The following is a 25,591-nucleotide window of genomic DNA, read 5'->3' as shown; positions in this document are numbered from 1 at the left end:
AAAAACCATCATTTACTCACAGCAGGTCCCTCAGGTCCTGGAGGTCCTTCAATCAGCATACCCTGCAAAAGTCAAAATAAAGTCAAAAATGTTACACAGGAGGACAGAAACCCGATGAAAGGAGTTTAAATCTGGGGGTGTACACTGAAAAAATACGAGTCATTACTCTAATAATCAGACTCCTGATTTTGTGAGATTTGTTTGTAATTCACCTTAACTAGTAAAAACACATCTAGAGGGATCTGTCCTTCTTCAGTGGCTGCATTTAAGGTTAAAAAACTGAAATATGCCCCAAAGACAAGAATCTTAAAACCATGTTCAGCCTTTTCTATGAGGACAAGAAGTGTTTGTCATTTAGTCTTTAGATGGGCATAGTTGCTGTGATTTGAACTACAAATGTTCTAAGCTATAGGGAGTTTGTCAAGTTCCCAAGTGGATACTGACACACAGTGAACAAGTTATAGACATGAATAATAACTCACTAGCAGCAATTCCAAATCCTGTGATTTTATAACATATAAAAAGTATGGTTCTTGTGGCAGTAGTAGTATCCTAAAAGGTATGTTACATTTTTATCACACCCTCAAACTGATATAATATAATTGGTAAATCTATTTTGAATTACTATGGATGATGAGCAATTGCCTTATAGTTAGAAAAGCAAGATTATGACTGGAGGGTTGTTCTTGGAAACCCCTGGAGCTTCTAGGAAAAGCGACAGGGGAAAGCTTTCCCTTTCCCGAGCCAGTTATAAGCCAGTTAATACACCTGCTCAGGTAAATTGGATGAAAGACAATCAGTAACTCACAGGCTCCAAGACAGCAGGATCTCCTTTGTCTCCTTTCTGGCCTCTGATGGCAGCCTGAGGAAAACACACATGTAGCCAACAACACAGCGTAGTCAGTATAGAGGTACTCACACACACCCATCAAAAATAAAAAAGGCAAAGACACTCATGGAATGCACATTATAGACAACACTGTTTTTGGCTGAATGCATTTAAAATACAGGTAGATGCACACTCACATAAAGACACCAACATTAGTTTGCCACATTATATCAAACACTATTATGCCAGTGTAGAAAATAGAATAATAAAATGAAAACCTGTTTTGCTCGTGATAAAGGCATAAGCTTTCGTCCAAATACCGATGATTCAATGGTTCTCCAAACTGTCAGTCCATTACTTGTAGAATCTTTTGCATAGATACAGACAATCATCTGGGCTTAGTAGCTCTAAATAAAGCCATACACTGACATAAATGGCATTCAAGACAAAAAATGCAGCAGTCGGTTACTGCCGCACTTCCAAATGCCTCTTTATGCAGTGTATGTGATAGTTCAAGTTATTGTTTCTGTTTATTAGGATCCCCAATAGCTTCTACCATGGTAATAGCTATTCTTCCTGGGGTCCTAAGTAGCTCACTATACACCGTATAGAATAAAACCAATTTCAACCACTCATGTGAGTACTAGATCTTGGTCCTTAAAGTATTTGAAATGCATTCAAATACAGATTTCTCTGTGATTGATTGAACTTGCCTGGCATAAAACTGAATCTGTGAATAGTCCATACATGCATGGTGGCCAATTTTTTATTTACTTGTATCACACTATGAGTGGGAAACTAAAACAGGTGTTAACAGCCAGTACATAAAAAGGTGATTTTTTAAGGTCAAGTACAGTACAGTACAGTACAGAGATTTCTAAACTGATATTAGAATATTTAGGTCTATCTGAAGTCCCACTTATGTGTTAAAGTGAAGGTAATTATGGCTACATTCTCAACCCTATCTTCCAGGTTACATTTTCTACAGTTCCGTGTGTTCAAAATAGCCACCATGGGGAAGAAGGTCAATAGGTCCCAGAGTGGTAAATAAAATAATAGTAATAAATGGTGTCTCTCAATAATGGCCTTTGAGAGACGGCAAACTCAAACCAATCATTTGAGAGGACATTGAATACAATTTGACAAAGACTAGGATTCAGAGTTGGTTGAAACTGATTTTGTTTTTTTTTTGCCTGTGAAGCAAAACGACTTACGCCTCCCTCATCTGTCACAGCGGACAGGGCGGGGCCCATGTTGGCATCGACCTCTCCAGTCTCCAGTAATGGCTCATTGTAGTCCCTGTAGGAATAGTCGTATTCCTTAAGGCCCACGTCCCCAGTCACATACTCCTCAGTGAAGACTTCCTCGCCCACACCGCCTGCCTTGGTGGCATCTACCTCCTCTCCCACCAATTCTGGCTCCACCTGGGGCTGGGTTGGGTTTATCATAGCCGCAATGGGATGGACAGAGGGGTACGAGAGGATGAATCAAGCAAAGGAAAATAAAGATGCAAGAGGAAGAAGGAACAGTGAAAGGAAGAGGGAGAGGGGTGTATGATGGGGAAATGTTAGTGAAGGCAAGAGAGATATAGAATGAAAAAACAGGGGGATTGGAAGAGGGGGGCATATATAGAAAAAAGTGAGTCTTACCTCTTGTAAATAAACAGTAGGGACAGAAAACAAAAAGACATCTGGAAGACTGTGGAGACTCTATTAGTCCTTCTTGTTATAACTTCAGTATGAAGTCTTTTTTCAGGTGAATTATTATGGATTATGAGGTTTATCCTGCAACCTTAAATCTTTTGTTAATTATCTGTTGAGCTTATAATAGTATGTTTCCACCAAAGCATATCCTCATCAGTTTGTGTGTGATGGCCTGTAACCAAATGATTTCTCCAAATTTGCCAAAATATATTACCTGACATTATAAGTTTGGTTTAAATCAATAAAGAGGAAAAAAGGCACTTTTATTGTCACGGGCATGTTTGCATAGTCCCTAAACACACAGAACTGATATGAAATCTTTGTGCAAACAACTTTGTGCTATGCAAAGCAAAAAATGTTATTTTCTATTTTACTTACCACAAATGTTTTAAAAACAAATATGAATCCAGTGGAAGTAGGCTGTACTGTTATCTCATATAAAAATGCAATCATTGAGTGAATACATCTGAAGCACTATCACAACAAACTTTAAATAATATGTATTCATTCCTAAAATATACCACATAGAACTGACACATTTTCTTCCATCAAAACAGAAGCAAAAACATCCTAAGTATCAAAACTGGAAAACAAAACAAAGTCATCAAAGGCAGGTAAAAATAGATAAAATTGGAATGATGACAATATGGACAATTGCCACAATGAACTGTGAGAAACAGATCAGAACTGTGAGAAAACCATTCTCAAATTCTGATAGTTTAGGGCTGTAAAGAAAGCCACAGGAACAACTGTATTCTTTAGTTCTGTTAGATTTTTCTCTCAAAGAAGAATACATTATATTCATCTCCCTTTGGTTAAAAGTGCATATCAAATATTCCTATGCGGGTCCCTTTTTTCACAAGATTTTTGTTCTTATGTCAAGATCACTACCTGTTCAACCAAGGACTTTGAGATGAGAACAAAAAAGGAATCTTGTTGTCAGGAAAAAAGAGAGCCACATAAAAATGTTTGATGATACAAGCAGATGAATGTGGTGCATTCCCTAGTGAGAAGTTTTTCTCTTATGTCTTGTCATGTGGCATCGGTGCCAACAAAACATTGATGTGCGGTTAGAAAAGTGTAAGAGAGACACAGAGCTATAACTACTGGGTTAAACTATTAAAAGACTGGGCTCACCACTATACAGGTATTACACTGTCTTCTTCCTTTGGTGATGGAAGCCTCTTGTGTTGAGGCGATTTATTCTTGTTTTTGTCACTTGTGCTAATTGTTAACTTTTGAGGTTTTGACATTTTAATGCGCAAATTAAGCAAATCTATCTGGAGATTAGGAGCTGAATTTACATGTATGTTCTTATTAGGGTTCATCTATTCTGTTGGTCTTCTTGACTATTTCTTCTGTGTCACTGATCAGTGTGTAATTTTCTTTTTACCTGTACAGGGACCTCTTCTTGTCCAATCACCTCACCGTCTGGCAGTGGGACCGTCTCCTCATAGTAATAATCAGTCTCTGTAGGGGTGTGGCCAGCCTCGGAATATTCAGTGTCTACATCCTGATTGGTCAAGTTGACAGGAATTGGGGAGCAGGGAGGAGGTAAGCAGATTTGATTTGAAGAGCGAGGTTAGTTCAAAGTCTGCTTGTAAGTGATGATGAGTTAAAAGAAGAAAATGGAACACATCATAAAATTGTGGTTGCCAGCGGCAAAGACATTTTTACAGGCAACTCACATTTTTTAAGTTGTAAAGATCCATTTTGAAAAGAAATTTCAGGTTGGTTCAGAATCTCAATAACTATAAATGTTGCCATATGCAAGATTTAGGGAGTCACTGAGACTACTTTGCTGAGATTTCTTTTCATTGTATTGTTGAACAAGTTTTGCCTTTTAAAGCTCACAAAGCCAAGATTCATGAAAGGGTGAAGTCTGCTCTTATTGGAAGTAGGACTGAGAGTCTCTATCCATCCCTTAAGATGAAAACATCATAACTCGATGCTTTGGGATGTCTAGTTTCACCCAAGACCAGAAAACAGAGAGACAACCCTAATCAACAGCCTCACAGAACATAATTCAGTTACTTCAATGTAACAGTTAACACAAGCTATAAATTCTCCAGAATCCATTAATGACCATGAACCTCCCAGTGTTTCTCTAACTTGAATCACGTTAGCTTCATAGTAGACTACACATTAAATTAAATTGAACACCTAATGAAAGCACATTTAAAGCTTGCTTTTTACTTTCTGTGAGGCTGCTTTATTCATATTTAAAACAAAATATATCTAGAAACAGGGAAACAGGTGTCAGAGAGAAAACACAGGTACTTAAAAAAAACAGAGAGAAAATGACAGAGTGAAAGGGGGAGTTTTGTTGTGTTGCTTGTGTATAGAATGTGATAGTATTTGTGTTTTCTCAGGTTTAGTTTTTGTGCCATAGCAATCCATGCTCATTCATTTGATCGGTACGTTAATGGTTTCCCCCCGAAAAGAAAGAGACGGAGTGCTGGAGTATATTCAGATTCTGAGATCCAGTTTCAGCAGCTTGAAGGTAGGAGTATGAAGTGAAGTAAAGAACAATGAAACTGTACAATTAGCCATGCTTCAATGTGCACCGCTTTATCATATCATATGGAGAAGTTGGGGTGATCATGAAGATCATATGATATATAAACAGAGGAGAAGGCACCCAGATTGGTATGAACCAACTTCCATTCTGAAGACCAGACTGTCCACCATCAAGGATTTACCTCAAAATCTATACTGCCAGTCATCTATTGCAAGATCAAACTATTGACCCCCAAAAATGGTAAAATTCAAAACACTGAGTTTCGCAAAAATTTTGTTGCAGACCCTGAATGGTGGAAAGATCTGGCAACCAGGTGGGACAGCTGGGACATACCACTCTGGCCATTCTGACCCAAACATGGGCCCTCCTGTTGTACCTGTTGATAACCGTTGGTAATTTTCTTCTGTGGGACTGCAGTTCCACTCAGCACAGTCTTGCCAAAGGGTGGAAAGGGTTTGTGTTGGGATTTGACATTAATGTCCACCAGCACCTTGGATTTCGTGGGTCTGGGTGGAGTAGGCCGAACAGGGGCAGGTGTTGGAGCTACTTTCTTCGGGATGGAAACCTTTTCGACCACTTTCTTCACTACTTTGCTCACCGGTGATTTGACCAGAGGGACCTTGGTGACCACAGTTTTAACTTTGGCTTCTTTGACCGCTGCCTTTACTTGAGTTTTTGCTGCTGGAGCTTTGGTGGCCACAGTCTTTGCCATTTTTGTAGGTTCAGGTTTTGATGCTTTTGTGGGTTTAGGTGCCTTTGTAGCTTCTACTTTGACAGCTGATTTAGCTGCACTGGCCACAGTCTTCTCTATCTTTTCTACTTTAATAACTTTTTCAGTCTTTGCTTTTGTAGTGGTTTCAATTTTTGCCTGATTTGCAGCACCATTAGTAATGGCTTTCTTTTCTACCACAGTAATAACTTTGCCATTGCCATTAGCCTTAGCCTCACCATTGACTTTATTTTCAGCTTTTCCATTAACTTTGACTTTAACCTCTTTAACCTCAATGGTAGTTTTGCCATTTCCATTGGCTTTCTTCTCTGCTGTAGCTTTTCCATTTCCATTTCCATTACTCTTAGACACAACAGTGGCTTTTCCATTTCCATTGGCTTTCTTTTCTGCTGAGGATTTTCCATTTCCATTACTACTGACTTTCTTCTCAGGTACAACTTTGCCATTGCCATTCACTTTAGCCTGAGCTGTAGGCTTGGCATCAACTGTAGCTTTGCCATTGCCATTCGTTTTTGCTACAGCGGCTTTTCCATTGCCATTACTATTGGCTTTAGCGGCACCATTTGCTTTCTTTTCAGCAACTGGTTTACCATTGCCGTTCTTAGCTGGGGCAGCTGTGGGTTTAGATTTAGCTGCTGCTGTTGGTTTGATCTTAGACAAGAGGATCTCTACTGCAGTGGGCTTGGCTTTGGATGGCTTGGCTGTGGAAGACTTTGGAGCTTTGGTGGGCATAGGCAACTTGACTACAAGTTTGGATGGTCCAGTCTTGGCTGGCTTAGCTAGAATGGGTTTCGGTTTGACAGGGGTGGATTTAGTGGGGGCTGCTTTTCCATTGAGCACCTTCTTCTATTAGCCGTAATTATTGTTTGGTTGAGATGTTTTTTAGTATGTAAAAGTGCATATTGATAAATATAGTGAGAGAGAGTGGAGGAAGACAATGATACATGGAAGGGTTGGGAGGGGGATGAAAAGCACAAACAAGGGATGGACAGAAGGAGAGAGAAAGACAAGAGTGGATGTTTTGAGAAACAATGACATAAAGATGGCCAAGGCTTGGATGATTTACTGAGACTGTACAGGCATTACTGGATACAGCAGATGATTATTACAAGTTTTAAAACAGTAAACAAAAATACAAATGAAAAAAGTACCATCACTTAAACAAATTAAAAATAAATTTCATGTCAGATTATTTTGAGTTTTTTTTTTTTTTTGCTGATCTCTCCAGTAATGCCATTCCCAATATTAAATGACAAAGCAGCATCTTTGTGCTAATATGAACTGGAGCCTGTGGTTTGGCAGAGGCACTGAGGGTGTGACTGGTCAGGTAAAGCTGGTGCTGAACATCCACACACTGTACAGACATACACACATTACATACATACACACACAGACACACAGAGTTTATAATGCACTGAGCAGTCAAACTGCAAGATAGAGAAAGTTAGTGCTATTTAGCCATGCAAACGAAGGAGCTAGAATGCAAATGCATGTTAGTCAAATAAAACCACTAAATGAAAACAGCAGTACATGATTAATTGGTACTACTCATACTGCTATAATATAAATACATGCAAATTAACATTGTAAACAGACTGACAAAAATTTCACCCAAATAATATAGTTTGAAGGAAAAACAAGCCATCATCGTAAATATAAACTCCTTAAATATGCAATACAGAACACAAACAGACTTAAAGGAGACAGCATGTGGCATACATCTCTGTCATGTATGCCATACAAAGGTCAGATGTACAACCATGAATGCATATACCAAGACAAAAACATGTGCATTGATATTCCCATGTTGAGAAGAAAACTGATAACGCAGAAGTACAGGTGCATGCGGTGACATCCTCCAAGACAATTATGAAATCATGCAAGTAACAAGACAATACAGACACATGCCCTGGTCAAATGGTATTGCAAATCTGTGTTATTTGTGATCAACTATGAAGCCAAATAGGTGTGGTTTATCATAAAAGACTGTGCCAGAAAATCACAGGAAAGCATTTGAAAGTTCATTTATGCTTTTCTGTGATTACAAACTTAACACCCATCTTGTGACAAACTTAATTTATATTGTACAAAACATTTACAACGACTATTTGACCAAGATCAGTTTAAGAAAAGGCTACTCTGGCACATTCTTAAGTTTTTCCTATGCTAAGTTGTATTTGCATGGCCACCTTTCTTAACCTTTGGTTAACAGTCTCCAAACATGCCAAACATAAACTTAAACTTGGTCTCTCTAAATTGTCAAAAGGTCTTCCTCTATTTGGTGGAACAGGATATGTGAAGAAGGATTAAAGATTGAAGTAGAGAAGATTGTGAGAAAAAGTATACGTGTGTCTAACAACACAGCTGCACCTACACCTCCCCAGTGCCCCCACTTGGCCACATCCGAACACACATACATTAATGACAACATGTAAATGACATGAGGACAAAAAAATTATCAGGAGCAAAGGTAAACCTGTGTGACGGAGACGGTGGAAACGGATGTGTTAAGGGTCAATGTGGATTAAAGAAAAGGTGAAATGTGAATGAAACAAAGAAGGTATGGAGTGATGAGGGATGAGAGAGGCATATGCTAAACATGAAAATTAATATTTTCAAACATTTTAGGAAAAGTAAATTTAGTTGACACTGAAATATTCAGCAAGCTAAACCTATATCTTATGAATTAAGCCATTATTGCTTTAATACCCTTCTCTCTCACTCTCATTCTCCTTCCCTTCCACAAACCCTGCTTGGGTTTTCCGTCTCTCTTGCTCCCTCTTTACCTGTTGATTGGGGGCCCCAGGTTGGGGAGAGGGGGACGCAGAGGAGGAGGGAACGCCTGTTGTTTCCTCATAATAATAGGGGTATTCATGGTCATCCTGCTCCTCATCAAAGTACTGAGAGAGATGTGGGAGTGGAAAGATTGAAACATGGGAAGGGTGGGTTGGCGGGGGGAGGAAGATAATGAAAAGCAAGAGGAATGGAGGGAGAGGAATGCATGAAGAGGGGGAGAGTGGATTTCCACGGGAGATGAACAGGGATTGCAGAGGACACAGGTACAAGGTAAAGAAAATGGGTAAAAGTGGGGGGAAGCAGCAAGAGGGGAAAAAATAAAACATGGTGATAGGCAGCAAGAGACAGCAAAGGAGATGATAAAAAATGCAAAGCTTTTATTTTTACATTCATCAGAAGGAGTCTGTGTTGCTGGTTAAAAGATGTTGATATCAAAAATGTCCATACACAGACGACCTTGATGAAGCAAAAAATAAAGCAATGGGTGAAGCCAATGAATAAAACCACACTGATTTATATTCATTCAGAAAGCAGTCATTTCAACAGCATCAACATGACAGGGTTTGGGACGCAAGGTGTTGGAGCTCTGTACAGTGACTGATACAATTTGTATTGACTGATCCGACATGCAGGCTTATAAAACAAAGGTCATGTACTTTGGATGGATGAATGCAGATGAAAAATCACTTCACTTCAGCTCTGTGCTGGTGTCAGGGAACTGTCAGCTCCCAAATATCAGTATGTTCTTGAGAGAAAAAGAATGAGGGAGAGCTTGCAAAGCTAAATGTAACGTGCACAACCAGTCTCAGTAAGCAAAGAGGCTCCACCTTAAGCCATCTTCATGCCAAATACTTATTTGTCTCAATTTAACCAGAGAACCAATCAGAATTTAACTTCATTTGCATGTTTTATGTTCTGGACAAGTTCTCTTTCTTTCAATCCATGGGAAAAAATTGGGAAAGACACTGATGTTGGCTTGTATCATCCTCTTTCCCCTACCTTTCTGTGTTCCATTGCAGTAGAGCAAAACAAAAGTGACAACTAGTCCACTGCTGTAACAAATCAAGCTTATGTTTCTCCAACGCGAAGGGTATGAAATGATGGAAATGTGCCCATTCATAGAGGTGTAGTTATGGAAAGGTATGAGATGACAATGCCTCTGCTCTTCTTTAGTTACCCCAGGGACACACAGACCGAGGAGGTGAGGAGGAAAGTGGATGGATACAAACTGTTGCTGATGACAGGGATGCGTGAGGAAGACAGAAAGGGAGAGCAGCACTTTGATGACATTATCAGATGACCCAAATTAAACCTGAGGACTTTTTTTCATTTTCAGTGGACTTGTGCATTCAGTGTGGCCGTTGCCACACTTATCAGACCATATTTTCATGTAGTGTAGCTTTACTAACACATGCAAACAGACTCTTCTTGTAAAGACTGAATGTCTATGTCTTTAACTAATGTCTTTAGCTAAAACAGACAGAATGCATTTAGGGAATTTTTTTCTGCACCAGTTCACAAGTTGAGAGTTAATTAGAGTCAATTAAGAAGATTCCTAACTGACTTACGGTTAGGTGACCCAGGAATATCTAAGTGACAGCAATGATATGATAAGACCTTTTTAATTGTTATGTTTTAGCACTTGTTGCTTTTTCCTAACTTCTCAAAATTTTTCTTCATATTATTCCTTGATCTCACGGCTAATGAAAATAAAAAAAGTGTAGAGAAAAGAAAAAAACAACAACATTCACACTATTCAGATCCAGTGAATATTTCTTTGTTCATTTTCCTTCGTCAAGTAAATCATCTTTTTAAAAGTGCCACTGAAAAGGAGAACAGAGTCCACAGGTTCTGTTTTGATCTGCTTTATTGGAGCTACAGATGAGCCTATAATTTTATGAATGAGTTGTGTTAGCATAGTGCTGAAGATTTTAGGTTATCTGCTCTGTAATGGATGCTACTCAGTAATCATTGGGACCATGGGATTTGTGTGTGTATTTACTTTGTGTGAACAACTGACACATATAGCAGTTACTTTTATAAGAGGTGTGAGTGAAATGTAAAGGCTGGTTACTGTACCGTTGTACCCTGCTGGTAGGTTTTCAAGATAGTTATTCACTAAGAACGTTACTTGTTGATTGACTTATTCATATGTCTGCGTATACGTCTGTGTATGAACTTGTGTTGTGGTGGTGTTACTCACGTATGTGTTGGGGTCCTGAGCCTGGGTCTTGGGCAGTGGGGAGTCACAGTCAGGGCTATAGTGTTCACAGAAGTCATAGGCAGCCTGGGGGTTGGAAGCAATCAGCAGTTGCTGGATATCTCCCTGTGAAGAAGAGAAAAAAACAGATCAACAAAAAGCTGAACAGCTGCATCATCTATAATGGGACTTCTAAAACTTCTAGTATTAATGTTATTAATTTCAACGAATGCCACCTTTTCTGGCCAGAACTTGTTATTAATTTCAACGAATGCCACCTTTTCTGGCCAGAACTTGTAACTGTGTTAACTGACCCAAAAATGTTAAAACACAAAAGCTGCATAATTAATTGAAATATTACTGAAATCGGAATATAAGTGCAATATGCCCTGGCCTACAAATCTTGATCTTCGGGTGTAAGAAAACATGTTTGTTTGATATGAACCCAAACAAATCGCAAAACATATCACAATCGCAATATCTGTCAAAATAATCGCAATATGATGTTTTTATCATATCGCGTAGCCCTAAAAAACACACACCAAAAACACCAACAAATATACGAATATATGATTTACCTATTCAAGCTTTTGTCCCTTGCAAGTTATGCCTATCAAGGTCCTCACCTGGAAAACCTCTTCATCAAGCAGACGGGCTCCGAACACTGTGATGCCATTGGTGTCAACCTCTGCGTTGTTGCCACGGGGCAGGGGACGGGTCATCTTCTTCTTGCAGTCCAGCAACAGTGTCACGTTTTTCTTTGAAACAGAGAAAGCGATGCGGTGCCACCTAGAGACAAGGAGGAGGAAACAAAGGCGAATAAATGTGTAATGTGACTACAGGCCTAATTAAAAAGGTATCAGATCAATCCTCAAATCCCATGCACATTCAAATCAGTCACTCACACACATACTATTCCCAACCACTCACAACCACACAACCCCAATCGTGTCATCTCAACCAGTCACAAACTGGTTGTTGCTGGTTACTGACTTGCCATCAGCCAGGTTGACGCCTCTGAACAGTGGGTAGTCCTCAGGGGCTGGCTTGCCGTTTTGGTCCTCGTACAGGAAAACGGGTGAGCGTCCCAATTCGATGCCCAGCTGCTGGATGCCCTGCTCGCTGTAGATGGAGAGAAGGAAGGCCTGGAGACCAGCCTGGGCCTTAACCAGAGCCATGATGGAGAAGTTCTCTGGGAATTGACCTATTGATGAGGGAAGGAAGGGCAGGGAGGAGAGAGACAATGAAAAAAGGAAAGGGTTTGATCATGAACATGGGTCATTACTTGGCTGGCTTGTAGGTATTTTACAAGGACAAAAATTAGGAAAAGGAGGCAGTCACATAAAAAGGAGACAAAAAACGGTACACAAGAAGACGGAATATAAACTGAACTGGAACTTGCACCAGATCATTTATTTATCAGCAGAAAAAGAGAACTGGTTTCAAGCAGGACAGATGGATGGCTGGGGAAGGAAGGGACAAGAATGGAGTCATAGTGCAGGATGAGAGGTGAGATGAGAGCTTTAAGTGATTAAAGTAAGAGAACTGTGTCAGGATCAACTGATTTTAGAAATATCAAATAAATAGTCCCTTGTGAAGGTGGCACAGATGATGAGGACACATAATGACAGGTGGGCAAAGCTGGAGAAGGGAGGCGAAACCTCAGAAAATGAGTTGAAAATCAGCTTTGACTTTTGACGATTTCTTCAAAACCACATAAGTGCTACTTTCTCCTTACTCTTGAGTGTCAGAGAGTATACTAAAGTTAATTTGTTATGGCTCTCCCACACAGTTTAAATGAGCTCCTGCATTGCAACACATAATTATACTTTATATCCATGAGGAATCTAGCATAGGGCACAATAGCCTCACTTAACTCAGCTCAGTTTAAAATACATCCAAATGTATACAGAAACCTGTAAGTCTAATTATAGGTTTCTGCACTATGGAAATCACAGTAAATATGTTTGTATGTATATGTACTTTTTAAAAGTTGAACCCATGGCTCAGTCTGCTTCATTACCAATGACAGTTCCCTAAGAACGTATCCACTATAGCCATGGTGTTGTTATGGATACCACTGTGCAATCATTTTGAGGCTGGTTAAACTGTTGGGGACCTGTGTTGTAAACCTGTGCGTTTAAGGTGTCTGGTTTGAACCAACAAACACCTGCAACTTGCAAAATAATTAGAAACCAGTAATAAATGTTGTGTTTTGCAGTCTGAAAATACATACATGCATAAACAATTTTAACAACAACTTTTTGTGGTAAATACTATACCAAAATAAAAGTAAAATTCTAACACTCAAATTTCAGACCTGTATATACTATTCTATATTAGTTTATTCCATTGCCATGGAAGTGGCAAGATATGATCACAGCATGTGACAGATAGACAATTAACCTTATGGCAATTTACAGAGCAGTCTCCTCAAATACTCAAATGACTTGATTTCCAGTCTAGCTGAGGCCTACCTGAAAACAGCTGCTTGGTGGGGGCAGAGATCTGGGCCTTTTTGGTGATGCGGTAAGCATGATCGGGGGTGCCGGAGCGACGGGATGTGCAGAAGCCGGGGACTTTCTTCACACCCTCGGGGAGAGAGGGAACCTGCAGAGCCCGCAACACATCCACTGGGTCTGAGGAAGAGAAGCAAGAGCAGAACATTTTCATTAGATCTCTTAACAAACAACTCATTAGAATAGTCGCCATGTGTGACACAGCAGCTTAATTTGATAAGTAAACAAATTAAATGTCAAAGCTGAAACTTCCCCAGAAATCCTGTAATGATACATCAGTAAATTACACATATTCACCCATAGTCCAGCTTGTCTGGAAACCTAAAATACAACATCTCTTTAGTTCTACTTTCTGTATCACTTTCTGGGGCTATAGAGGTGTACATGTAGCAAATCTGTGATGTGTAAATGGATGGAAATGTTGCAGCTCTACTTTATGAGTTATACAGATATGCTGTGTATTTGCATAAACATGCAAACAATTACCCACATATGTACATCAATAACAGCCTAATTTTACATTTGTTCCATGCTGATAAAGATAAAGATATTTTATTTTAGAAAAAAATCACAAATCATGGTTTTAGGGTAGCTTGTGTCTGGCTCTGGCTCCCCTGTAGTTCACATCTGGCTTTTCAGAAGGCCCATCATCCTACTGGCTCTATAGAAATCACTATAAAGGTCAAGATACTCCTGAAATGTTGCAGAATAAAAAATGTAGGATAGATTTCACTGCAGATATTCTTTTCAGCTGCAGGGACCTAACTTTGCCCAGAGGATCAAAAAAGTTAATCTTGAAAGTAATCTTAAATATTCTTGCTGCACTAATGCGATACAGCAGCAGGTACAGAGGATGTCCACAATGACTACCTCTGTACATTTAGGTATAATGTAAGAAAGGAAGCACTGTGTCAGACCAAAAATAGGCCACAGTCCAAGCCACATATATGAACAACTGAGGGGCAGGTAAAGTAAAGCTCAGTTTAAATCAGAGCAAAGACAGTGGACTCTATTCTGCTCACATTTATCAAGCAACTGAAACAAGTGGCTGTTAATGTGATAGTGCTGAGTCAACTGAATATTTGTTTGAAGATACACAAGCATTTCAGTGTTTCACTTGTCACGCACAAACACACAAAAATTCAGGTACACACACACACACACACACACACACACACACACACACACACACACACACACACACACACACACACACACACATTCCAGATATACAGTATGCACCCTAACAACACACAAACACTGAACCAACCAGTCTGACATCCTGTCTCCACTTTCACACACTGAGGTCAACCAGTCTGTTTCTCCACCCTCTGTCTGCACTGTGGTTTAACTTGCTGGTTTTCTCACATTGCTCAAAGGTACTGTGTCAGTCTGTGTATTTCAGTTTGAAAAACATGGCTCTAACTTGCAATATTACAGAGGTAGAAGCAAAATCTAAGTGACAGTCAGGCTACATGCTTATATCTATTTTGAAAGAAAAGTGCTACCTGATGTTTTTTGCTTAATGTTGTCTCCTTGTCCTCTTAAGTCTTACTGTTTTGGAAACAAACATCTTGAATGAACTGATAATTTTTAACTAAATTTACAGCTAGCTTGACATTGATGTCAGTACTTATTTCACCACAGTAGGCGTTAAATCTTAAAAAAGGGCAGATGTCTAATTGCTCACATGGGTGGACTTGTACTGTCTTGTTACAGAGCAGCATTGTGGTGAATGCGGTAGTTAGGATAATGGATTCCTGTTAAAAAAGCAGCACCGCATTGATTCCTATGGGAACACTATCTGTGACAGAGCCCAAAGATTGGGCTCAGTCTTACTGTTTGTTGTAAAATTGGTTGTTCAATCTGTTTCCAGGGAAAGTGAAATGTTGTTGTTGTTAGTCCACTAAGAAGACACCTCTTTTAATTTGAACTAATTTTATATAACTTTTCCCAAGATGTCGAGCTGTTGCATACCCTGCTGTCTAATTCAAGATGGAGTGACAAATATGCTTGACACAGATTCTGCCAAGGTTTCAAAACAGAAGTCTTGCATACATTTCACTGAATATTTTACAGTCTGAGAATCCAAATCAAATGTAATTATAAAGTTACAACATCTTGATGGTTGCCTATGGTTTTGAAGTGAGGCAGCTATAAAGTTAAAGTTTTCAACAACATTTTCCTGAACTCAGTTATCCTCCATCTGTCTTGGCTAGCCTTCCTATGTTTGAGGTGCACCAGAGAGCTAACTTTGCTGTTAACAGCCAATTAAAATCATCTGCAGCCAGCCCTGCTGTGGCATTTCTCATAATAAACTTATGGTGGCAGTGATGCATTGCCCGTTTAAAATTACAGCACTGATGAAAAGACAACAACCAAGCCCTCCCGTGATGCAGCATATGAAGTTTTCATTCAGTCAGATTAATAAACTTCAACCGCTTTAAAAAGCATCATATTTAAGCAGAAATTATGTAATCATGCACACCTCAGCATGTACAACAGAGCATAGGACAGCAAGAACACCACTACTGCCACACTCTTATTCGACACCAGTGTGTCTGCAGGCAACACTTTGGGTAATGTTGATGTTATTGAAACTCTTGAAACTCAACATGTTTTTTAGCAATTGTTTGACCAAATAAACATTGACATCAACCCCTGACCTGAGACACAGATGTCCACACGGAATTAAATGAAACTACAAACATATAGAAACACAGTCAAACACTAATATCACTTTATAATGAAACCATAAACTGATAAGCATGATTGTATAAAGAATCTGACAACACTGAAACACTGTATTATAAAACCATCTTAATGTGCAGCCACTTAAGATGCTTTATATTGGCCTCTAATGTGAAGTTTCCTATGTTTGTCCTAAACTTACACTGATCCCATCAGTGGTACTTGTGTTTAGGTGACACCCAGTGTCTCAAAGTTAACAGTTAGTCAAACAGACCCACAGATGGTAATATTTATTCAGACAGAGCAAATGGTGCGTTAATATTGCCTCAGGGTGTCTAGACCTCAGTCCATTAACGTCACTCTACACCAGGGACAGAAAGAGGAAGAGGAGGGGGGAGTAAGAGGAAGAGATGGAGTGAGGAAGGAGGGGAGAAAGAGAAGGATGTATAAGCAATATGTAAGGAGGAGGGAAAGCGAGACTTACATTGAGTGATATTGTGATGCAACATTAACCATCAAAACGGACTTCCATTAAAACAGTTGCTAGAAGGCAGAAATGAACAGAAGAGAGATTAGTTAGTGAAATTAGAGACAGGTCAAAACAGAAATGAAGACACGCATGGAGAGGAGGATTAAAAGAGAGAGAGGGCATAGACTAGTGAGAGGAACAAAGAAATGTATGGTTCCTTGTTTAAAATTCTATACTTTTTCCGGACATCATTGTCTTGGCTAAAATGTTGGAACACTCAATATGAACAGGACCCGTCAGAATTTGTGTGTAGTTTCCAAACTTTTCAAACTGTCCAACACCTGAGTGATTTATTTTTTTTCATACTTTTCAAGACATTTGCAGATCTGCACAGGAATGCCAGGAATGAGAAAGAGGTAGAGGGAGGAAAGGAGGGAGGGAAATGAGAGGATGAAGGAGGGAGAAAGAGGTTCAGGCAAAGGTGGTGTGTGTGTGTGTGTGTTTTGGGGGGTCAGGCAGTGACAGTAGACAGCGTGGTTCTGTGATGGCAGGATACTGGATCAGATTGCAGCCCGAGCTCCCCCAGTACACCCAGTACAATGTGCCGCTCTGTTCCCCGCTGCCTGCCCAGCTCACATCTGCAGCCGGGGCCCTTCCTGCCTGGAGGACCACAATCACGACAAAAACACACCCACAAAAATAACACACAGTGCCACAGAGGTACACACACAGCCCAGGCTGGGAAAACTGCACCAATACATCTCAATGGACAAGAAGTGTAAATATGAAACTGGACAAGGTAGAAAAACAGAAAGCAAATGGGAACCAACTCTCTCTCTTTACTCTCTTTCTTTTCCTTCTTCCCACTCCATCAGTCTTTCTTACCATAAGCGCTCACAGATGGCTGTAGCCCTTTGATGTAAATGTGGGCCAATTACACTGCTGTCATTAAGACAGGAAACAGGGCTCCTAGGCACGTGAGGGTAGTTAAAATGGGTGCTGTAGGTAAAAATTACAGTAGCTCATACAGTTATCCCTACTGACAGCTGCACTGACTGAAATAAAAAAGGCCATTTTCAGTACACTCTGATAATAACAGTGCCTTAATGACTATGATGTTGGTGATAGACAAAATTGAATCTGAAAATATTCTAATAGTGGGGAGAATTTGTATCTGATGTATTTATATATACAGCACAAGCAGCTAAACTGAATTAACCTTTTTACCACTGAACACAGGGATTGTGGGATTAGGTGTGCAAATCTAATTTTTAAATCTGCAATGCTTAAAAACTGTGATCAGTAAAGCTGATTAATGTTACCATATATTTCTGAAGATCTTCAAAATACCAACTTGATTTTACTGAACACTAAATCATTTCTAAAGTAATCTATTCGAATTCTAATCAGTCAAAATATTTAATTGAGGCAATATGTAAGTAACTGAAAAATGTAAGTGGTGTAAAAATGAAATAAAGACATGCTGTTTTGTGTATAATGGGGCCCTGTATGATGGGGTGGATGTATTTTTTCAACAGGTGCCCCAGGGCTGAAACAATGCTATCACTGTTATACACTAACACACTCAGCTCCACAGATCCACAACTGACCAAACATGCAGACCACCAGCTTATTACCTGATAGAAAACATATGTGATTCCCAGGTTGGCAGTCACACTGTAAAACGAGGTGTGCTGCTAAAACTGCAGTATTTTTCAGTAGTGTTTGTGTTTCTGTAGTTTCTCTCAGCCACCACTAGATGGAGCTAAAGCAGATTTAATGAATTCTGTGAAAGTCTGTTTAAGAGTTGGAACCACATGATGTTACACACACACACACACACACACACACACACACACACACACACACACACACACACACACACACACATATAGGTGTTTACATGTACACACACTATGCAAACACACATGCTCACAGGAGTGAGAGATAAACAATGCTAATGCTTACTTAACAAGTCTGTACATTCTGTCAGCTAACAGGGTAAACAACTTGACTAACAGAAACACACACACACACACACACACACACACACACACACACACACACACACACACACACACACACACCTCTTTTGTCTGAACATAAACCAGATCAGACCCAGTACGCACACAGCGCGTCAGAATGAGAATTCAACTTGTTGGGTTTCTCATAAAGCCAAGATAAAAAATTACACAACCCCAAATGAATTAAATAAATAAATAAATCCTGCGTATAGTAGTATTAGTATTATATTCCATACATATTCCATCCTCCATTCATTTTCTATACCGACTTATTCTTTAGGCCGGAGCCTATCCCATCATGCAAAGAGTCAGTCCTGGGTAATATATTTAAATATTATGCTTGTTTCTATGTTGAAACATATTGCAAGTACAAACACAGGCACACACACAGCCATCTAGTTAGCTCACTGAGCCCTGGGTCATACTATCACTGCAGACTTGTGTGAAGTGACAACTGTGTGATTCTCAGTTCACTTCAGAGGAAAACCTTTATTCCACCTCCTCGGCTTTCTGCCTTAGATGCTTTGTGTATGCATGTGTGCGCTTTCCTCTTTTTGTACAGCTGTGCCAAATACCAGACACACACTCCAGCTGACACATTGACCCCTCACCTATCACCTTTACACAACAACCTCATTGTTAGACACACAGAACAAGACGTGCAATATTGACCACAGATTAACACACACACACACACACACACACACACACACACACACACACACACACACACACACACACACACATACATACATACACAATTATGCACAGACACACACATTCATCTGTACACCAATCACCAATCTTCGAGTCTCAATATTCAAGTCTAAAAATTTTAAAAAGTTAAATATAAAAATAATTAAAAAATTTAAACTCCACGTAAACTAAACTCCAGTTGTTCCTAAATCCCCAGCTGTGTCCCCATCGACCCAGCTGACCACGATGGCTAGGCGTATGAGTTGCTGCAGGTTATAATTTTCAACATGGTGCTCTATAGTTATGATTTATTTATAATGCCTTGTGTACACAGACAGAAAATCTATTATGAGTACCCTGGCTGTAAAAAGGGGGTTATTAGACTTTACACTGTTTATATGCTATAAAATGAATGTTTGGTTTATCGGTGGGGTGTTAATTATCATGTAGACATCATTTGACAGTGTCTGGCTAGTTGCTCCATAAGGGAAAAGACAAATACAGAACTATCCTTGGTCCTATATGAATGTCAGTAAAATCCAATCGTGAGAGGAAAGCTGAGAGGGAGCATATATGACAATGAGGTAATACTGCCATCACAAATGTTTCACTGATTTCCTCCTAATAACCAGAGACACATCATATAATTCAATCATAACTTATGCAATTCAAACACAAACTGTGCTGCAATGTATCTTTTACTGAACAAAAGAGCTAATTTTGATTAATGATGAGACAATCAATGTCTGCCCTGCCAAAACTTCTTAAAAACTGAGAAAAATAATCAAAGTAAAGCAGAATATGCAGACAGCAGGGTTACTTGTCAATTTATGAGCCTTTAAGTCTTTGGGCTTTTGCTTGCAATGTAATTATGGGCTGAGGAGAAAAGATATGTAGAATCTAACACCTTTGTCATGCTCCAAATATATAAACAGCAACATTCTGTGCTTTTATCGTATTACACCTGTTTCTATCAGCACTAATTTAAGAGTATCAGTGCTAATGAATACCACAGTCCATGTGGTATATCCATCACTACAGGGCAGTGCCAACATTTACTGTATTGCAGCCTTATGTGGTTTCTTCATTCCCTCCATTGAGGATCTGCTGCCAGCACATGCCCAAGTCCCCTACTGTCCCCTGTATACCATTATGTGGTCTGTGCCAGTCTGTGTGCACTGCCAACGTGTATCGTGCTGGAGTCTCGTGTGGTTTCAGGGCTGGAGGCCACAGTCTTAGTTTGGATCTGAGGGTGGATACTGACACCACAAGGCCTACATGGGACCACAGGGCCCTGTCCAGGAGACAGTCAGTGGTTCCCTGTAACGTACTGTCACATGGGACAGTCAGTCAGCAAGGGCACAAATTAGAAACCTGTCTTAGACCCACTGATGCATCTGTACTTAATGGTGAGACTTCACAGGTCAGCTCTGACTGTACTTTACAAAACCTTACAGCCCAAAACACTGTCTCCATATAGTACCTTTAAAAGAAAAGCACTTCCTACACTTCACAGTCACTGTAACTTTCTTTAGGTTCAACGGATATTAAATCTTACTGCTGACTTTTTCCCTGAAGACTGGTCAGTGCAAATGCAGATTACACATTATTTGTAGATAATATCTTAAAACTTGCAAAAAAAACACATGTTTTACAAAGCCTAAAGATTTTGACCAAAATCATACCTTTAGTCTAAATTTCACCAATCGATTGGTCTAATCCTAATAGTTATAAAAACTTGAACAGTGGAGGTTACAATGTATTTATATTAAATCACACCTTCAATAACAGTGACTAGTGGTATCTGAATACCTTAATTTATCTCAGAGTCTAGCCAGAGGTGACAAGTCAGAGTTATAATAAAGAGAAGTGTAAAAACAGTGAGCCAGCATTACTTAATAATTATCAACACTGTTTCCAGCGATACCTTTTCAGTGTGGAAATCCCCACATCAGAAATCTACCCTAGAATTTTATAGGTGCAATTTAGCTGGAAAACCCAGTGTGAGGAGATGGTGATTAAGAGCACTGCAGAGTGAGTGCACAATGTGTTGTGTCTGAATTTTACTACTACACTACAGTAATTACAAGTATTTGTATTTATTTTTTGTTACTGCACTAATGCCACCAACACTAATTCCTTTATGTTCGTTGCATTTGGTAGTTAAAATGATTCCTCCATATCTGAATATTAAACTAAGTGCCCTAGTCAAGATATTATATGATGCAATGATAATACATTTTTCCTTTTCCCCCTGTTTTATCTCTGCAAGGTGTTTCCCTGCCTTCCTCCCAATGCATGCTGGGACGGCTTCCAGTCGACTTGTGAGCCTAATTAGAAATAAACATGTATGGAGAAAGAATACAGGAATGTTGCATGATACTTATATTATCCAATAATTGGGGATTACTGCATGGGCCACTTGAAATAGTCCCAGATAAGTAATAAAATGGCAGGGAAAAGTAAGTGCTTACCTGTGATTTTTACTTTCTGGCATGTTTTCTGTTTTTTTTACTGTCTTCTATTATATGATGGATTAAAGTCTAGTCATCCCAGTTAAAGCAAACAACTAGCTTACACTAACATTAAAAGCTATTTTCAAATGGATAGACTGTACTGATGTCTGGAAAAGAGATGTACATTAACATTACATGTAAAACACACAGCTGGTCTCCGCAGCCTCCTACACTGACTTCCTAGAAGCAGCAAAATAACAGTGACTAGGAATAGCATCCTATACAGACAGTCTGTCATTATAAAGTTGGCACACTCTCCTGCCTTCCTTGTACATCTTCTGCTAAAGCAAAATGCCTTGGAAGACGCCTAACTATCCACACACACAAACCACAAAATCATCACCTATGAAACCAAGGAAGACGAAAGAACTATCTTCTACTCACTACAGTATGACAACTTAAGTCTGCAGTGCTAACGCGGTCTTGTCTGAGAAAAGCTTTAACAAGTTTGCAGTTTGAGGGGATGTCATGGTTTAGAACCGTGGCCTCAGATGTGTTTATGTGTATCTTACTTTGATTTCTTTGACTTCTGCATGTTTTTTATTTTACAACCACAGTCTGGTTCTTATCTGTCCATGCAAATGATGCAATTTTGCATCCGTGGTTAAAGCCAGTGAGTGACTGAGAGTGATGGTGGTGATGGCTAGTATACAGTTACAATTTTCTGCCTTTCTGCAGTCTAAAACCTGTAAGAGACAGAGTTACACAGAGAACTATTGGAATCTCACACTTCACACTTCCCAGTCAAACAAATATATTTTAAAATCATCACTAAACTGAGCCTAAAGTTGTCACAGTGTTAGCTGTGCCTGTGTTACAGACTCAGCTGTACTGTTTGTTAATAGTAAATTGAACATTACTGATATGCTAACATGCCACTTTGAAAAAATAAAATTGTTTGCGATTAATTCAGTATCCCAGGCAGCCTGTCCACCCAGCTTGTGCTCCACCACCAATTAAGTAATCTTACGTTAAACATGGTTAAGTTTAGGGTTACGCTATGGTTGGAGTTTGTCAATCTTGAATGCAGAATATGATTAAGGTCTATCTGGAAGGTGCAGCTCCGGGCAAAAAAAGATGCTTCATCCAGCTGAAACACACCTGTGTGTGTGTCGGTTTGGTGCTATACAAGGTCTTTCTACATCAACTACACAATTACTACCCAAATTACATGGCTGAAAAGTAAATCTTATAGGTTTCTTTCTTCTTTAGTGTCATAATGATGATTGTTGAGAATTATGTGCAATGCATCTGGTGTGGATAAGGCATCTGACACTAGCAGGTACAACATTATGAAATGGACACATTACTGCAGACAACAAGGAATGTCTAAAAAAGAAGAAAGTATGTAGATCACTAGAGCCACACGGGCCAATGGGAAAATGATGACAAAGCAGAGGAAAATAAAAGGGACAAAGTTAAAGCTGCCAGACTGAGTCACGTGTGATCAGCAGAAGCCTGAAATACCACACACTTCCATACAGTCACAGGAATGAACTGTCAAAACCCTGCTCTGCCACTACACATAGGAGCTCTATTCACCAACACACACACACACACACACACACACACACACACAGGAGAGAGAGAGAGAGAGAGAGAGAGAGAGAGAGAGAGAGAGGGGTTAAGTTATGTTTAGCCAAGGCAGAGACAGACTACCCTTTGAGGAGCGCTCTGCTTTGAAATGAGGTTGAGGAACATCCATGTCAAGAAAATATTGCCCTCTGATTTTCTTCTCCTTTGAACAAAACTCAGCTTTCATGCCTTTCTAGGCCCACTGCTCTCTGGGTAATGACTGTACCTCATCCGTCCCTCCTCCTTTTTTCTAGTCTTCATTCTCCCAGGGAAGAGAGAATAAACATGAAAGATTCTGACCACTTTCTTCTCTAAATCGGTCTTTCACTGCTTGGGTGGGGCCCTGTTATAGTTTACACTAACATCTGCGCTGCTGCACCGCATTGCGCACATAGGAACGCGCAGCTATGCGCATATTATCCATTGTGAGAACTACTACACATGCACATGCGCGTAGGTGACCAGGCACGCGCTTACAGGTAAAAGGCGTGCTTATTTGCGTCACTGTGACATTATCACAGCGTCAGATGATTAAAAAAGTTTTTTCTACAAGCAAAGGAACACCTCCCTGCGCACAACGCCTCTATAGGCATCCTTTAAGATGAGAAATACAACCTGCCCGAGGTGTTGCACACAGAGGCACATTCACACTGATGGCATACATTTCCACACCCTGAACTGGGAAAAAACATCCATAGCTTACAGACACATATACACAAACAGAACTGTACAAAGCGCACATAGACACGGAGACACTGAATGCTTTCACTCCCAAGCCCCTGCGACCGAGGTGCTCCGCCGCATAATAACCTATTCATAAAAAGCAAAAATGTCTGAGGCTTCCGCCTCCAAAATACACACGGGAGACGAAGGGAAGGTGCAATCGCCTCTCGCAATCTGAAATTGGAAACGGGGCCAAAGAATACACTGGAGAAGGGCAATTTATGTTACAAAAGCCCCCTTGGTCCGTAAACTGTCGCCGCAAGTTATCCAAAGGAAGAATAAAGAGCCATTGATCCATCTGTCAACTGAAACGTCTAAACCAAATGAATTTGTCCAAAAACGTTTGAGTTAACTAAACCTGCTTTTTGTTTCTGTTCAAAATCTGACGTGTCTCAGCCAAAGGTCGCTGCTACTTTAAGAACAATAAATAAATAGCCAGAAGATCCAAATCTTATTCCAACCAGCTTCAGATCCATTGTAGTCGAACGAAAATGACAAGTTCATCAATTCAAAGGTTAATTGAAACCTCACAAAATATCATATTCAGACATCACAATTTCACCTCGCGTTGCTGCACTTAAAATAACTTTTATCTTTATTATTATTTTATTTCTTTTATTGATGTGCCACGTGCCATTCCGCATCAAAAGTCTTCAGTCACATCTGAACTGATCTGGACTCAGGTGAATCAATGGATTCTCTGTGTTAAAAATAACTCTAGACGACCAGTGGTCCGTGGGGGAACTGCAGCACATACAGATCATTCCTTTCAGGCGAACTAATCTATACCTTTGGAGAGTGAGGGGAGAGGAGGGGGCATACAACTTTACAAGAACGTTAAACCTGTAAATAAAACAGTACTGACAACTGTCGACTGTGGAAAATGTCCAAGATCTTCTAAACTCTAATATCTATATCAATAATTCTTCTCATTATGAATGTTCTTATCTTTGTTCTTAAAACCACAAATATAGCCTGTTGTTCTACGCAGGGAACTTTCCATAAGCTTATAATCGCATTTCACAAACTTGATGCAGAAATCCCTCCTCCCTGGGCAGGCAGAGGCAGTGATGGATGGACTGGTGCACAGGCTGAACTGGTAAACACCCAGCCAACCTCACAGTCCCTACTGGCAGCCTGTATCCACAGCCCAGTTTACTCACAGGCCGACATTCAGTTTCAATACAGAAAAATACAAGAACAAATATCACAAACGAGGCGTTTAAACGATAAACCTCCTCAAAAGCCACTGCAGTGGCTCTTTGCACCGTCCTACCCCATGCCCCCCTGCGGATGGGGGGCCTGCAGAAGTGCGTAAAATGGACAACACCCTGTCAAAACGGAATGGGATTCTTAGAAGTGAAATTAAGTTTACATTAAGATAAACAGGAAAAGTCAATATCAGGCAAATAGTTCCAAATGACTAAAATGCACCCGGGTGCCGGAAAACTGTGAGCTCAGCTGCTTGATGGGATGACACCTGTCAGCAGGCTGCGGGCAAGCCGAGAGAGGGAGACAACGGAGGAAACTGTGGTCAGAGAAGCAACAAAAAACTTATATTTGAAACATAATAACGCGATTGTAAGTTTTCCTGCAGCA

General features: G+C 39.9%; 1 protein-coding gene across 6 annotated transcripts in view; it reads right to left on the bottom strand.

Annotated features, from left to right (window-relative positions):
- col11a2 (collagen, type XI, alpha 2) overlaps positions 1–25,591 on the bottom strand; it is a 48,148-nt gene that overhangs the window by 21,402 nt on the left and 1,155 nt on the right. Inside the window, exons 2-10 of one of the 6 annotated variants that reach the window (XM_051377169.1) lie at positions 13,257–13,418; positions 11,773–11,983; positions 11,406–11,568; positions 10,783–10,905; positions 5,430–6,629; positions 3,926–4,045; positions 2,044–2,259; positions 809–862; positions 21–62 (exon numbers count right to left, since the gene is read on the bottom strand). In XM_051377169.1, coding sequence (XP_051233129.1) covers positions 21–62; positions 809–862; positions 2,044–2,259; positions 3,926–4,045; positions 5,430–6,629; positions 10,783–10,905; positions 11,406–11,568; positions 11,773–11,983; positions 13,257–13,418 — 2,291 coding nt within the window. The remainder of the gene's footprint in view (positions 1–20; positions 63–808; positions 863–2,043; positions 2,260–3,925; positions 4,046–5,429; positions 6,630–10,782; positions 10,906–11,405; positions 11,569–11,772; positions 11,984–13,256; positions 13,419–25,591) is intronic. The other 5 variants (XM_051377170.1, XM_051377172.1, XM_051377171.1 and 2 more) reach the window with 5 other exon arrangements.

This window comes from Dicentrarchus labrax, unplaced genomic scaffold (genome assembly GCF_905237075.1).
Source record: "Dicentrarchus labrax unplaced genomic scaffold, dlabrax2021, whole genome shotgun sequence".
In the NCBI taxonomy this organism is placed as follows: domain Eukaryota; kingdom Metazoa; phylum Chordata; class Actinopteri; family Moronidae; genus Dicentrarchus; species Dicentrarchus labrax.
Note: the sequence above shows the minus strand (reverse complement) of the source record. Positions and strands in the feature narration are given on the sequence as shown.